The sequence below is a fragment of the Leuresthes tenuis genome, unplaced genomic scaffold (genome assembly GCF_036924035.1).
Source record: "Leuresthes tenuis unplaced genomic scaffold, fLeuTen1.0.hap1 SCAF_10, whole genome shotgun sequence".
In the NCBI taxonomy this organism is placed as follows: Eukaryota; Metazoa; Chordata; class Actinopteri; order Atheriniformes; family Atherinopsidae; genus Leuresthes; species Leuresthes tenuis.
The window spans coordinates 29,979,157-29,995,854 of record NW_027325364.1 but is presented as its reverse complement, the minus strand read 5'-3'; the positions used below and the strand labels follow the sequence as shown (position 1 = coordinate 29,995,854).

The 16,698-nt window shown below is 39.7% G+C and overlaps 1 protein-coding gene across 1 annotated transcript in view; it reads right to left on the bottom strand.

Annotated features, from left to right (window-relative positions):
• Positions 1 to 16,698, bottom strand: part of LOC140316988 (intermembrane lipid transfer protein VPS13B-like) — a 292,443-nt gene that overhangs the window by 49,705 nt on the left and 226,040 nt on the right. The window contains exons 38-40 of the mRNA XM_072395068.1: positions 8,519 to 8,721; positions 6,946 to 7,162; positions 5,130 to 5,314 (exon numbers count right to left, since the gene is read on the bottom strand). Coding sequence (XP_072251169.1) covers positions 5,130 to 5,314; positions 6,946 to 7,162; positions 8,519 to 8,721 — 605 coding nt within the window. The remainder of the gene's footprint in view (positions 1 to 5,129; positions 5,315 to 6,945; positions 7,163 to 8,518; positions 8,722 to 16,698) is intronic.

Here is a 16,698-nt window from a genome sequence, read left to right as displayed (position 1 = left end):
GTTTGTATGTAAGTGCAAGATATGGTATGAGCAGTGTCAATTTCCTCGGCCTGATTGTGTGTGTACCTTATCTGAAAAACAATATGGAAGCCTGAATAGCTTACATTCCCTCGGCTGGATGGGTCCAATCTGTGTTTTCTTCAAGCATTCAACAAAGAAGGCCTAGCAGCTAGACCTTGGGCAAAATATCAGTCAAGAAAAATATTTTGGTTTTCATTTTGGGGGTGGTTCAAAGGCCTTGAAAACCATGTTGAGGATTTTTCAAGTAGTTAAATATATCAAAGTGTTTACAAATATTTTTACATTAAGAAATGTTAGCAGCCCACATAAATCTTATTTCCATTTTCATTCCTGACACCCAGCTCTGTTTAGGACAAACTACAGGCTACTATTCTGCTTGGATTTGCTTTCTGGGTCTTTTGAAGTATTGTGATTTCTCAAAAGTTTAATTTTAGGCACGCTAAAGCAAAGGCACAACACAAAGAAATTATTTCAATTTCCGTGTCCAACCAAAGTGTGATTGCTGCAAAATTTCAAATATGTCTCTGCAACTGAAGAGTCCCTCAGCTCACTTTGAAACTGTGCTGCTGACATCTACAGCCTTGTGTGCCATTACTTTCATTAACAATATCAACACTACTATTAGGTGTTCTGTTATTTCACCAATGCCTATACATAGAAAAATTCCACAGCTAGCTACCTCTTATCAGCCAGGAGACAAATTGAATCGACATCGGCTTGAGCAAATGTTTATTCAAGAGATGTAATGAAAATTGCTCTGAAAATGACTCCCACTACACTGTCTCAGGTGGGCTAATATATGTTAACATTAATCAGTGTGGAAAATCAGGAATAAGCCCATGCTGAGATCTTCAAGCTAACTTTTTTTGTTTTGTTTTTCCTCCTTAAAGCCAAACTTTAAAAGGACTAAAGTTTTTGGTGGATGAGGTGTAGAAACTCCAGATCAAATTAACCACATGGACAGTCTTTTATTTTTACAGTGCATTAGCTGTGACTAATGCAGGTCTGCTTGAGCACTGTCCCATTAAATAATAGTTATTTTGGCTATGTTACCATCTCGTTCTTTCTGATTCAAGGTTTTGCTCTCAAGTGAAATATCCCAGAAGATCCCATTAGATTGTAACTTCCTACAAAAGGTTACATATTTCTACTAATTGGATAAAAAGTCCATATCCACTAAAAAATATATAATAATCAAAAGAAAAAAAAAGGAGCATCTTGGACATGAAAGTGATGGTAGAACTGTACTTCTCATAAAAACAGCAATGACAGAAAAAACAGCTGAAGGTTGCCGGATCATCTCAGGCCACAGAACTTTTATGATATCAGTCGCAGGCCAGCAGGGCCTCAGTGGCAACAGGGCCCTGCTGGGACATGAAAGGCGATCCCACATTGTGATGCACGAAAGCAACAGCAGGGGAGCAGATGGCGTGCTGTTTGACTGAAAAAGTTGGAGCAACTTTGAAATTTCCTCAAACAGTGAGTGGATGATTGCATTAACAGTTTTGCACACAGAGAAAAGTTGGTGATGGTAAAAAGCATGTGAATGAGAACAGAATGTGTTGCGTGTGCTTTACAATATGTGTGAAGACAGGTTTTTGCTCTCTGCTTTAACATATCGTATCTCCTTCTCCAGCTCCTCTGAGCTAGGGGTCAGGGTGAATCATAGCCTCTGTGTTTACTTTATGTTTCTCAGGCTTCAGAATCCCCACAGGGAGGCAAAAAGGAAGGCACGACAAAAAAAAGAGGGACAGAGGAAGAGCAATAAGAACACCTACTTGTGATTCAGAAGACTGGACCACACGGCGGTAAGAAGGTGAGAATGAGTCATCATCCTCCCCCCTTCTTCCCCTTCATCACTACACAGGTGGGAACCTGTGGATGCTCCATCAGGGATCGTTTGTTTTTCAGCTGCTCCCCAAAACCCTACACTATGACACTGCTCCCTTTTTACTGTATGTAAAAACAGCACGGGCAAAAATTTGACTTTGAGTAATGGAAGGAGATTTGAATTCCCCCTTTGAGATACTGGAACCAGTTGGGAAACCACAACTATTTAAATGCAGGAAATCTTGATTTTATAAAATGTTAATATGATCTGCTCTGGGGACAAGGGAGCAGCAAGGCTCAGAGCAAGAGCCCCCACTTTCCAACTCCTCTATTAAGTGGGGTTGAGAGAAAGGAGAGGTTGGGGAATGACAAAAAGAGAATGATGAGTGAGGAAGAGTTAGGAGTGGCGAGAAGAAGAAATTAGGAGAAAGTCTACTCTTATTTTGTTTACATGCAACCCCTCTCCATCCACCTGTTGCCACATGAAACATTCCTGCCTAAAAGGAGGGGAAGTATGAGCAGATAGCTAACTACCAACTATCGCTCTCTCCTTCCTGCGTATTCCTTTTCTTTCTTTATGCCTCTCACTTTCCATTTCTCAAAATCCATCAGCCTCCATCTCTGCATGGCCACATGGTAATTTTAGAGGCCTGAGAAATTATGAGTGTCTTCCATCTCTGTCCAGCTCTCTCTCTCTCTCTCTCGTTCTGCACAGTCTTGATATAAAATAAATGAAACTGTGCCACAGCAGTGTTGTGGAATTTTATGGCTGCATTTCTATTCTTTCGAGGTGGACTCTTTTTGGTATAAGGGGTCATTCATAATCACTGCATAATCACAGGCTGAAATAAATTAAATTTGGGATTTCAGTGACTTATCTGAGGTTTAGAGAAAATTACCCTCATCAACCTCACCCTCTCACACAGCAGGCTTAAATCTTTTTGATCTCATTTAACTCCATGACAGATTATACTGTTTTTAGCTTGTTAAACAAATCCTTCAGTGAAGGTTTTGAAATTGGATTAAAATCAGCTTAAGAAACATGACTTTAAGTCATGTTAACACTATAACAAACAAGTCCTATTGCCAGCAGGGTCATGACATTTACATGGATGCCACAATAACACAAGCAGCAGAATAAGGAAGTCATCAGACTAACTTCTGACCTATCATTGGCACATTTGTGAGTCCAAGTCTCTCAATGAAATAAGAAATGTTGCACAGCTATTGCATTACTAACCTTTTTTGGCGTGCTCTAAAGACTACAGAAAAGGTGTCTAATTTCTACATACGGACGTTTGAGGAATAGTTTTGTGCTAGGAGCGTCAGCCTTTCACCAATATAGTTGTGACACCCTCCTTACCTGATTCTTTTGAACAAACTGGTAACATAAGTTGGGACCATTAAAAAAAAAAGAAGGAAGTGAAAACCACATGTTAATCAACTCCTACTCTGTAAATGCAGACTTATACATATTGATTAGCCAGGGTAACCCTCATCTGCAGTCACAGACGAGAGCTTTTGTGGGCATATAACCAACCATCTCCTCACGGTCATAAGGTATCATGGTTCAATTCTTTTATGACAGACTGCACTACGTATTAATAGTGTGAATGTGATTTATCTCCCACTGTAGTTTTTGTGTGTGATGAAATACCTGTGCACAATATCTCCAGCCAGAAAAGACATATGGTCTCATTTCATCTGCCTCTCATTTCATCATATCATAAATAATCACCTTTCTTTTACTTGGACTAGGTAAAATGTAGTTTCACATAGATACAGGAGCTTCTGAAAGCATTACAGAAGACATCATATCTCTGCAACTCCTGACCTCCTCTCACTCAATTGTTCTGTTTAGCACTCCTCCTTCCTGTTACTCTACTCACATTAACCAACCTCTTTTTCCCCAACTGTCTATCAAAATATCTTCTTCTACCACTCCCTCCTCCGAACACATCAGATCTCTCCATTCCCTACTGTAACTCAATATATGACATCAGTTACAGGCTTTTTTACACTTTGCAAATTCTACAGCTGTGGGGCCCCGCTTGAAAGTCAGACATCTGCAGCACCTTCCAATATCTTGCCTCTCCTGGGCCGGCACACATAAACAGATTGAACATCTGCACTGTTGGTGGAAAGATTGTGGGGGTGTTGGCGAGAATCTGAGAGATATGGGGAGATGAGAAATCTCTGCTACAGAAGGAGGAAAGAAGCAAGAGGAAGATAGGAAGATAACCTAGATCGGAGGTGCAAAAAAAAATCTAATTAAAATTTCCTTATAAATGATCTGAAAATGTAATAAAATTGGGATTGTTACTAATTTCAGGAAAATGCAATAACATATTATTAAAGCATTCATTTGTCATAAATAATTTTAGTAATATGACATGAAAAATATTCAGTCCTAAGCATGAATCAGTATTTACAAAGTTCTGTTGTGAATCACTTTAACATTCATGAAATGTTTGTTCCTTTACATATTCAGTTGGTCTATAGCTTATTTTCATACATAGAAGAAGCATTCTGTCACCAAAAATTCTATTCCTAATGCATGGCAGCGATTAAAAGAAAAAAAAAGTCTGACTTGCTATGAGAGTGTCATGATATTACTTAAAAATAGCATATTTCTGCTTCAGGAAAAAAAAAAGTGAGAATATGGAGGCGGTTGCAGTAGAACAAAACTTGGGACAAATCTTTTCTTTAAAATTATCCTCTGGACAGAGAGACGGGGGATTGAAAGAAAACTGGATGAGTGATAGGAGGAAAAGTAGGATGTCCTGTCCCCCACTGAGCCCCGCAGGCTCGGTAGCTGCAACAGCCTGCCAAAATATAACCTCATCTGTGGTTGAAGGCACCTGGCTATTCACACCAGAGCATGCAAGATGACTTCCACAGCTGTGTGAACATGTATTACATGTTTGGAGGGACAGCAGGGGTCTCTGTCATTCAGTAACATGACTCATGTCAAGGGAATCACAATGGCACACAGCCCAGTTCTAAAACTGTTTACTTCTCTTTTGGTGCAGGTGACGTTAAGTAGCGAGGTGTGAGAGAAACGTGTGGATTCTCCTTTCCTCTTACATTTCTTATGACTCCTACCTGACAGCAGATGGCTATACAGCTCATGCAATGCAATGACACATGCAGCTGCTTGACTCACTGAGCCTTAGCTTTCCTGGAGCTTTGGCATAAAAGTACACAAGAAAATCTGAATGAAGAGAGGAAAGAGAGCACATAACAGTTTTATTGGTGATAAATGTGTCGCTTTCTACCTGTAGGACATCTCCAAGGTCAGCAGTACTGATCTCAGGATCTTCTGTGGTGTTGAAAGGGACAGGTGTTATCCTGACAAAGGCGAGAACACGGGGTTCAGGGTATCTCCAGAGCATAACCCCTGGGCTATCTTCTGTTTCGCTGTAAAATACCACTTCATGGGGTCCTGGTAGTCTCTGCGAACCTGAAAGAAACATAACGTGAAAGTCATGACAGTAATAATTGATTAAATCCAATCATTTAACTGCAAAGCCTATGCTGAGCTCAACAGCAAAACACAAAAACAAAAAAGGGGGTTAGAGAATTAAAAAAAAATTGGCTCCTTTCAAAATAGCTGAAAAGAAACCAAAACACATAAAACCCAACGACAAACAAAATTTAATTAACAATCCAGTTTAAAGCTTAAAGCCCAAAGCTGATCTTCACAGATGTTTGTGAAGCAAAAAAATTGAAATGGACCCTTTTAAAATGATCAAAATGATCGTTTGTGGTAACATAATTTTCAATGGCATCCATCTTTAGTACAGCATTTGATTTTTGGACGATGGAATCTGAAAACTCCTAAACAGTGTTATGTAAAAAAAAGGGAAAAAAAAGAAGCCCCATTCCTGCGTTTTTTTAATGTTTACATGTGTCAGAAAATGTGCATAAACAATGTGGCCGAGTAAACATTTTTGCTTTTGAGTAAACTTCTATTGATTGAACTGTGCCAAGCACCTGCAACAGCTGAATAACACAGGATCTAAACTTCTAAGTGTTGTTTGACTTGTGTTGTAGCTGCTGTTTGGGATTCAAGTTTATTTGGAAAAAGGACAGAATAAAGTCGAGTGGAGAACTGCTGCTTTGTCTGCTCCCTGGGGATGCAAACACAAAATCTGTCTGTGGCTAATTTTCCTGTTTGTGATAAGCAGTGAACCCTTTTGAAGTGGATCATCATATTGTTATTTGCCAAAAAGTGGATATAAGAAAAAAAGGGATTTTTATGAGATTTTGCTGACATCTGCATTTGCTTTAACCTGGATAGAATGAGACAGAGACTCTATCTTTTCCCCCCCAATTATCTTTTATTTACGCTTCTGTCCATCTATTCCATCAGTTCCTGTGTAAGGCCTTGGGAGGCCACTCTGGGGCCAAGTTTTCTCAGGCTGTTGACAACATGTTGCAGACAGACTGTCCTCTTGGTTCTAGTTCACTACTGTATGTGCTCCAGCTCGGCCAGAATATTAGATGCATCAAAGCTCAGTGAAACAGTACAACAAACAAAGACTCAACCACAGCTGACAGAGTGGATGGCTGGTCTACAGCCAGAGAGAAGTTTGATCCTTTGTGTATATTGCCGTGAGTGTCTGACTGCGTGTGCACACAAAGGACAGCACACACAAGGCACAAAGAGGGGGAATAAACACCATGTTTCTCAGAGTGGAAACAGGCAGGCATGTCCGATGAAACTTAATTTCACATAGGGCTTTGATCTGACTTTGATTGAAGCAAATAAGTATCTTAGTGACATCTTACTTTGCCAAAAATATTATTTTTCTAGCTTACCCAACTCAAATCTATTAACTGATGAAGAGGCAACCACGGTTAATTTATGCTATGGACTTGTAAGACACAAATCCATGTTTATGCATTATCATTTTACTCTGAATTCTTTACAATACAGCTCATCCTGTAACATGCTGTTCTAAGAGAGAAAGTTCCAAAGAGCAATCAGCTCGTTTTCAATGGGATATTAATGATAGGTAGCCAAAGTTTTACCTTGATATGTATTAAATATGATCTCTTGTTGTTAATGTGCATCGAGTAAAAGTTCACCTGAGTCTTGAATGTATTGAAAATTTCCAGTGCGCAAGTCATCTGAGCTGTGCTCTGTCCGAGGAGAGGGAGAAACAGGAGAGGGAGGAGGCTGGGTGTGGCAGGCCTTGCCTGTAGAACAGCTATCAGCTGCATCCCCATTCTGGAGATTGAGGTATGCACGAAGATGCTCCTCCATCAGCATCAGGCAGTTCAAATGTTCCTGGCCCCAAAAGACCTGTTTTGGAAGAACTAGATAGGCTAAGATAGCAGCAAATAACTCAACAAGTTGTGTACAGCAGGTATGCTTGGAAGAATAAAGGAGATATATAGGAAGTAAGGAAAGGAAGATTGAAAAACAGGGCATGCATGAGTAAAAGCTGCACAATGACACAGACTTCCTGTTGCTGCAGAAATACCTACATCATAAATGACTGTACTTTTTTCTGAAACAAGAGAAAAAGTGGCCAGGGTTATCCCTGTCATCACTAGTTCATAACCTTACAAGTATTACCCAATGCAACTTTACATTCTCCTCACTTAACCATGGCATTCCCCTTTCTGTTCTCCATCAAAGTGAGTCTGCCTGGGGTTTGGATTGAGGATTAGGAATCTCTGAGTCAAAGACTCTTCACACATGGAGCTGCCTGCCTGCTTTCCTGCCACTCACTAGATTGCAAGGGTGGGTTATGACTAAACTCTAAAAACAGGAAAATTTGGGGATTTTTTTTCCCCCCAAGTTTTTGGAAAGAGAAGCCCAAGCAAATGGAATCGGAAGGAATTCCGGTGGTTTTGGTACAACACTTGATTGAAACACCACAAACGCCAATATTTGCAGAGGGAAATGTACGATCACATATTAAGTGTTGAGTTGCAAGTGATGTTTCTGTTAATGGGCACGCAATAATAGCATTAAGGAAACCACTGAACATAAGCGAGGGGGTTCCCCCTGAGGATGTGATCTGGAATAATACATCAGAAATAATGTGGTCCGTTTGTCACATTTAAAAGGGACTTTTCAATGAGGACATTTCGTAATTTCTCATAGAAAATAAAAAGGCAGACATAAGATAACCCCCATACCCTATAAATAACCTTGAATAGCCATAATATTCAGTCCGTAAACAGCAGATGTCACTTATGTCACTGGTTGTTGGACTCATTTGTCTCTGTGGCCCTGTGATGGACTGGCAACCTGTCAATGACAGCTGGGATAGGCTCCTGCTCCCCTGCAACCCTGAGTTAGATTAAGCGGGTATATAAAATGGACGGTTGGACTAAAAATGTGATGAGCTGCTCGTGTGTTAATGAATTTTGTAAGTTTTAATTTGTTAATGGTAATTTATAATTTGGAAACTACGTAGATTTAAGCTGACGTTTTAGGAGGCAGTGGGATCACTTAGTGAATAGGGGGTTTTATAGCTGGAACAACCTTATTGATACATTAGGTGTCCTTGAGCAAGACTTTCAATCATCTTCACTTCCAACCAGGTGCAGAGGCGCTGATCTAACCTTAACCTCAACAAACTGTAGACATGCTAGGTAATAAATCTTATGATTGAGGGAGTTTAAGTGAAGTCATAGGTACACAAACCTGTAGCAGACCTCCCTTCAGGTCCAGCAGCAGTTTAGGGGGGCCAGGCTCAGGTCCAGGGCTGCCGCTGTGCCGACACCACCGAGCTTCCAGGGAACTGCTACAGGAAAATGGTCCCAGCAGTATATGGCTTCGGTCCTTCAATCCTGTTTTCACCAGCACATCTTTCAACTTTAGCAGCACAGAAGCAGTTTGAGCTGCATCTATGAACACATGGAGAGCAAATATATTGGAAGTACAATACAGGGCAGAACCACAGAGGAAAAACAGACAGTAAGAGATAAATGTTTTGAAAAATTAAGTAATGTAGCAAGAGATGTATTGTACAACACTGTTTGTTGTACAGTAAGAAAACTAAAAAAAATGTAATAAATGAAAAAAATTAAATTAAAATAAAGACAACCTCAAGCGTCATTTGCACCATAACTGAGTAGACTGAAACCCTTCCTTGAATTGGTTAGTTAAAACTATTACAGCAAAACCTCTGTTATACATCTTATGCCATAAGAAGTGCTCTTTCAAACTTCTGCTCTAGAAATGCTCTTTTCAGCTGGCCTGACTGTACAGCGGGCACATTTTATTTGGTTTCCAGTTGTAAGTACAATCGGAAACTGTAACTGCAGTCTTCTACTTTATGACTCATCACACCATATAAAAATAAGATCAATGCAGAAATCTGATAGTGGTAGATGATCACAGGATTGTTTCAATGTAAAAGAAAAACCCCCTCACAACAACCAGCTCAGGGAAAATCTCTCTTCAGGGAGAAAGCAGATCATACATTTTTCAAAGCATACAAAAAAAGAGAGGACTTCAGGAGAATTAATACAGATGGTTTACCACAAGCTACAAGCCATTCACACGTATCAAGAACAAAAAGGTCAAAGTCAGTTTTTTGAAAAAAAGATCAAAAACGTCACCCCGTACAAGAATAACACAAAGACAAAAGTATGGAGAAGGCCAATTACAATCTGAGCTGCTGAAAAGAAGAGGGCTCTACATACTAAAGAGTTCTTATTCCTAAACCCTTCCTTTTGCTTTGGATGTGAGCACCCTCTGTTTGCATACTTAGTTTGCACTTAATGTCCATATCAAGTTCATAACTGAAACCTGAAAAGGTTTCGATAAATGGGGAGACAAGAAAAAAAAACTGTCATTATCCACAGTATCCAGATATTTCCAGACATAACTGCATCTCAATTCACTGAGGAAAGACAGACTTGTCAGGGCTTGGGGGTTACTTGGGGTAAAATCAGTGAAAAAAGTTCTGGAATATGGAGAAGCTAGGGAAGGAGGTGATAAATGAGAAGATGAATAGATACTGACAAAGACGGTAGGAACATGTGAGAGACAAGACTAAAAAGTGTGAAAGAAAAAGGGACTATGATACTATGATATGATGAAATGACACACAATATATTTCCAGACTTAGTAAACTGACTCAGGAACACCTAATCCAACATTGAAGAGCACTAATACAACACGGGTGATTCAGTGAAACAGGGCTTTGCCTGAATAAACAATGGGTGACTCACATTTCTCAGAAAAGACATTCTTGATATAAACTGGCCTTTTACCTGCTTTTGGTGTTGCGGCACAGATTTCTTAGAGATTACTTACTAGACTTTGGACATTGGGCATGTTTTCATGGCTAAAATTTAGTGAACAGCCCAAAAGGGAAATCCCAAACTAGCTTGTTAAATTGAGAATCTTTCATAAACGCATATAAAAGCACATTTAAGTGAAGACACACGTAAGTACATACAGAAAGTACATACAAAAAAGTACTGCCAAATGACTGCATCCAGCAGATATTCAACCATCACACCCAGGTGAACAAGTGGAAAGACATCCTCCCACATGCACATTCTCACACACACGATGAGTATCAAAGCATTCTCTCCTGTCTCACTGTGCGTCATTTACAGCTCAGCTGACCGCAGCATCCTGGTTTTAAAGCCAGCAGCAGCAGCCTGCCCTCTCAACAATCAACCTAATTGAGAGTGGTTTTAATGAGGGGAGATCCCTTTCTTTTTTAAACCCCATTCTTCCTTCCAGGCTGAGTAAATAGTCAGGGGGTACATTTCTCCATCTTTTCTCTTTACTTCTGTTTTTGTATGACTAAATTACGGTTCTGTAGGTTTGTCTCCAGAGATGTGACAGGAGACAGCCCAAAGATATTACCTTGTTGGATTGTGCAGGAGGAGCAGATGGAATGCAAAAAACTAAATGGCAACCTGAGAAACTGTTGGAAGAAGGGGCAGGCTTTAGCACATGCTGTATATTCTTACATATCATAGGTAAAAAGTATCATATGCAGATATGGAGAATGAAACGAATAGGGATGCATGATAAATAATATACATAAGGAAAATGAATAAGAAAGAGTGTGTGTTGCTGATGACGGGAAGAAAATGGAAGAGATGCAGGCACATGGCTGTGTGCAGGGGATGATTAATGCTGGAAGCCAGTGGAAAAATAATCAAATAATCACTTGATACCTTACAAGGCAAACACATAAACACATGCATACAGAGAAATTAAATTATCCTTTATATATTTTACAATCATATCATACTTAGCCATTTTGAAATTTAAAGGGGACATGCGAGAAAAATAACCTTTTCTGTTCTTGAGAGAATTTTAGATGTCTGGAGTCATTACCAGCTGAAACATTCTGAACACACACCAGGCACTTTTCTGAGCCCCCTTGGTTTGAAAATATATAATTAAGTGGTCCCTTCAGATTATAATATCATATACAATATTTTTGCAAGGTCTTCTTTTTTTAAATTTCTAATTTCTTGTATTACTTTATTAGCATGTTTTTATGATGGATGTAGGTCTCCAAGTGCAGTAATTTAGGAGATGTTAATACAGTCAGGTCCATGAATATCTGGACAGAGACAACTTTTTTCTAATTTTGGTTCTGTACATTACCACAATGAATTTTAAATGAAACAAAAAAAACAAAAGAACAAAAGAAACAACAAAATAAAAATGTGAGGCATTTTTTTAACACAATCCCTTCATTTCAGGGGCTCAAAAATAATTGGAAAAAAATCAAATAACTGAGAATAAAATGTTACGGTAATTTCTAATACTTGGTTGAAAACCATTTGCTGGCAATGACAGCCTGAAGTCTTGAACTCATGGACATCACCCGATGCTGGGTTTCCTTCCTTTTTAATGCTCTGCCAGGCTTTTAGTGCAGCAGCTTTCAGTTGCTGTTTGTTTCTGTCCGAAGTTTAGTCTTCAACAAGTGAAATGCTTGCTCAGTTGGGTTAAGATCAGGTGAATGACTTGAACATTCAAGAATATTCCACTTCCTTGCTTTAATAAACTCCTGGGTTGCTTTGGCTGTATGTTTTGGGTCATTGTCCATCTGTATTATGAAACGCTGCCCTATCAGTTTGACTGCATTTAGCTGGATTTGAGCAGACAGTATGTCTCTGAACACCTCAGAATTCATTCGGCTGCTTCTGTACTGTGTCACATCATCAATAAACACTAGTGTCCCAGTGTCACTGGCAGCAACGCACGCCCAAGCCATCACACGGCCTCCGCTGTGTTTTACAGATGAGGTGGTATGCCTTGGATCATGAGCTGTTCCATGCCTTCTCCATACTTTTTTCTTGCCATCATTCTGGTTGAAGTTGGTCTTGGTTTAATCTGTCCAAAGAATGTTTTTCCAGAGCTTTGCTGGCTTTTTTAGATGTTTTCATCTAGATGGACTTTTAGAAGTCCAATCTAGGCTTTCTATTCTTGAGGCCTATGAGTGGCTTGCACCTTGCAGTGAACCTTCTGTATTTACTTTTATGCAGTTTTCTCTTTATGGTAGACTTGGATATTGATTTGCCTACCTCCTGGAGAGTTTTGTTAACTTGGTTGGCTGTTGTGAAGGGGTTTATCTTCACCATGGAAATGATTCTGCGATCATCCACCACTGTTGTCTTCTGTGGACATCCAGATCTTTTTGCGTTGCTTTCTTTCTTTCTTTGTTTCTCAGGATGTACCAAACTTTACTACTTCTAATATTGTAGCAATTTCTCAGATGGGTTTCTTCTGTTTTTGCAGCTTAAGGATGGCTGGTTTCACTTGCATAGAGAACTCCTTTGACCGCATGTTGTCTGTTCACAGCAAAATCTTCCAAATGCAAGCACCACACCTCAAATCAACTCCAGGCCTTTTATCTGCTTAATTGATAATGACATAATGAAGGAATTGCATACACCTGCCCATGAAATAGCCTTTGAGTCAATTGTCCAATTACTTTTGGTCCCTTTAAAAAGAGGGTGGCATATATTAAAGAGCTGAAACTCATAAACCCTTCATCCAATTCAAATGTGGATACCCTCAAATGAAAGCTGAGAGTTTACACATTATGTCCATGTCCATTATATAACTATAATTGGAATATGTTTCAGTATTCAGGTAAAAAAAAAAGAAAAAAAACTTCTGTCAGTGTCCTAATTTATATGGACCTATCTATATACAAAATGTTTAAACACACTAATAAATGGCACACATGCATTGTAATGAGTTATGCTGTGTACATCTGCTTGGTCCATTATGACTTATGAGAAAATATGGTTTGCTGGTACCGATAACTTTCAACCTAGGGTGGTAAACATTTTCTAACTATATCTATATGAAACGAGAGAGAGCTTGAGTGTTATTGATGTGAATGGAGGAATAGCTTTATCATATTTGAATTGATTTAATCAAGGTACTCAACAGCGGTCCAGGTTTTGATCACATGTAAAGTACTGAAACATGCTGTATGACATAATCTTGAGTCACTTGCAGTGGGTTGTATGCAAAAGTCAACATGACAGTGTGTCCCTAGCCAATTTAAAAAAAAAAAATGCAGTAACTTAGTATTCACCAACATCCTGTTTACATGGGATGGAGTAGCCATTGGTCACAACCTCAAGAAGAGCATAGCGGTGTACAAGGTAGAGTGAGAAGCTGTTCACTTCCCTGCTCCCCACTCCTAAAACAGGCTGGTCTGAGGAGTGTTGTTTCAGTAGACGTAAGGAAACAGCTGTTTGTGCAAAGGGATTTTTTGACAAAATCATATCGCATTCATTTTAATAAACTATACATTTATATCCAATATCCTGACTATAGAGCATTACTTTGGCAGCACAATAAATGTGTTGACATGGTCACATATAAAAACAAGCAATCTATACTCCTGTCCAAACTCTGAAAAAGCAACAACTAGATAATGATTGAGTAAGACCTTAGCAAGGAACACGTATCAGTATGGATTCATGCTTTAAACGTACAAACACAACGTACACCTGTATGCCTAATGCTGCCATTGTAGCCTACCAGTCATCAAGTACACACGCATATCCACTGCAAGCTAACATACAACGTAATACACTTGAGGAACCACGTGGGTGGTGGGAAAAAGGGTGGGTGGAAATCTTCCTAAAGTGAAAGACATCTCTGCCAAACACCCGGGTAAGATTAGATAGGATCGGAGACTGATTTACCATGTCGGTTTCTCCCTGGCAGCCGTTATCTGACCACTGCCTGGCTGATTTATACCCTGCAACGTACTGGTATCAATTAGCAGAAACCTAAAGGAGTCATTACATAACTAGCAGAGGCCCCTGAAGACCTTCTGGGATGGTAAGAGTAATAGAAGTAATATACTGTCACTCACCACAGAAGTATGCTATTCACTCACCACAAGACCACTATAGGACACTGGAGGAAACTGGTTTTGTAGCAGGGGACATTGTCGGCCAAAATGGCGCAGTGTAGGAAGCTGTGTGTCATCCAAGCCATTACAAATACATGAGCTGATGAGAGCTGATGAGTTACATATGGGTTCAATGACAGCTGCAATGCATACATAAAATATGTGTGACAGATATGCGTTAAATTCTAAATATTCAACTCTAAATATGATTTCCTCGTCAGAACAAAGATTAGAAGATAAAAGTGTACATGAACTATTCATCCTTACCAAAATCTGATGAACGTGACAAATTATTAGGTTTTAGGTAAAGTTTGGGTCTTTTGGACAACTTCATATTCATTTTGGTTATTTTATAATGTAATCCAAATCCTCATGGCTTCCCGCTCCTCTTCTATTATTATATGCAGAACCATTCAAGAGACAACTATCCATTCATTTTGAATTAGTAGGTGTATCAAACCTTTTACCGGTGCTACACTGTATACATACTGAGAATTAGGTAAGTGACTTCAGTGCTCATCTAAAATAAATGTATAACCTTTGCTAGGAAAGATCTGAGGATTTAGTTATTTTGCAGGTTTTGCGTGATCATAAATGGTTCTTAGGTTATGGCATGGTGTCTAGACATAACCTGCCTGAAGAGGTCCTTGTCAGGTTTGCAAACCTAAAGGGTTAACAGTACTTTTTTTAAACCACCAGTCAGGGTAGAAGTTTCCACAAAGATCCACACCCGGAGCTAACCATGTTCATCAAAATATGAGCTCTGATCCTGCAATGAAGGATGCTGTTTACATTTAATCTCTATAACTACAAAATACATTTGACTGAGCAGCTGCATGTGTTGGTAACTGGACAATTCAGCCCTCGCCTTCCCAAGTGACATTCTCTTTCACACAATTCAATTACTAATTCACTGCAAATCATTCATTAATTGAGTTAGCTTTAACATTTTACTGAAGTAAATCACCATGAGAAATAGGGAAAGGACCAAGGAGAAAGACTTGCATGCGTGTGTATGCTTAGAAATTGTGCGCAGTAGTAATAGTAACAAAGTCTGCTGGCGTGCAGGTGGGGCTGTGTGTGTGTGCGTGTGTTTATAGGAAATCAGGGGCACTGTATGGGCAGTATGACTGAGAGCTGAGAGATTAGGGAGGGTCCTGTTTCATGGACCCTAAGACATCTGTTCTCTCTCTTTTGCCCGTCTCCCTCTTTTCTTTCATTGAACTATAAATGCCCCCCTACCTTGGGGAGTGGTGAGCCATGGATGGAGAGAGGAATGCAGGCTTCCACTTGTTTTTCATTAACACAGGATCTGGTAACACACCTCACTGTCAACCTAATCCCCCCTCTCTCCATCTTGTCCCCTGGTTGAGAGGGGCTGCTATGACCAGGTACAGAGCCCCAGATGTTCCTCGGACGCATGGGGAATGGATGACAGCAACGTATGTTTGGTGATGAAGACAGGGTGGGATGGGGTGATTGTAATGACATCTACAGAAGAGACTCAACTTACCGATCAGTCATTGAAGTGTTCTGTTTCCCGTCTGTCCCATATTACCGCATATCTCCTTCCATTCTCTTTCCTCTGTGCATTCTTTCCTTTGCAACTTTATTTTTAACTTATATGTGCGCTATTTTCAGACTCTTATCACCTCTCATGTTTCTTTCACTACATCTTCTTATTTTTCTCTCTACATCTATTTCTTTAACCCCTCTTGTGAGTCTTTCACATCACTCTCTCTCCTCCCCTGTTTCTCCTTGCACAATGCCATCAACTTGAGGTCTGCTCAGGGTTTGGTCCATTCGTCTCCCTCTGCCACTGAGGACCAGCAGCAGCAACAACAACAGTAACTGTAGCAATGCACACTGTAGCAGTAGTAGGATTAAATTTTTCTGTCTTACATCTCATGTACAGCCATTCCCTGTGGGGCAATTCCTCCTGACTTATTGCGGTAGCTCAAAGGCTAAACCTTAGTGAACAGGAATCCTGACCTTTATCTCTGGAAAATTCCATGGTATCCATTTTCTGGGGTTCGGTTTGGATCAGAGTGGTGAGTGATGAAGGTGGTGCAGTTAAGGCTAAAAGTCAGCAGATACATCTATTGTCACCAGAGATCAGTCCATGTAATTGGAGATAGTTTGTCTCCTTTCAGTGGCAACAAATCTGGAAACACTATGTGAAGAAGCCCTCAGGGTTTTCCCTGTTGTGACACAATCTATATGGGTGCTTAAGTTCTCAAAAACAACAACAAAAAAGAAACTGGATAACTGGATAAATGTTATTCAGAAGCACATCTACTGTAGTCTGCTTTAAAATCTTTTCAAACTTTGGTGATAAATTTCTCTACTGTCAGAATTTCCAGGTTCTGATGATGTCAATGTGTCTTCAGTAAGGAGGCACAGAAATTAAACATCAGGGTCTTAAAACTTCCAGGTATTTCAGACAGACATAATTTCTGCT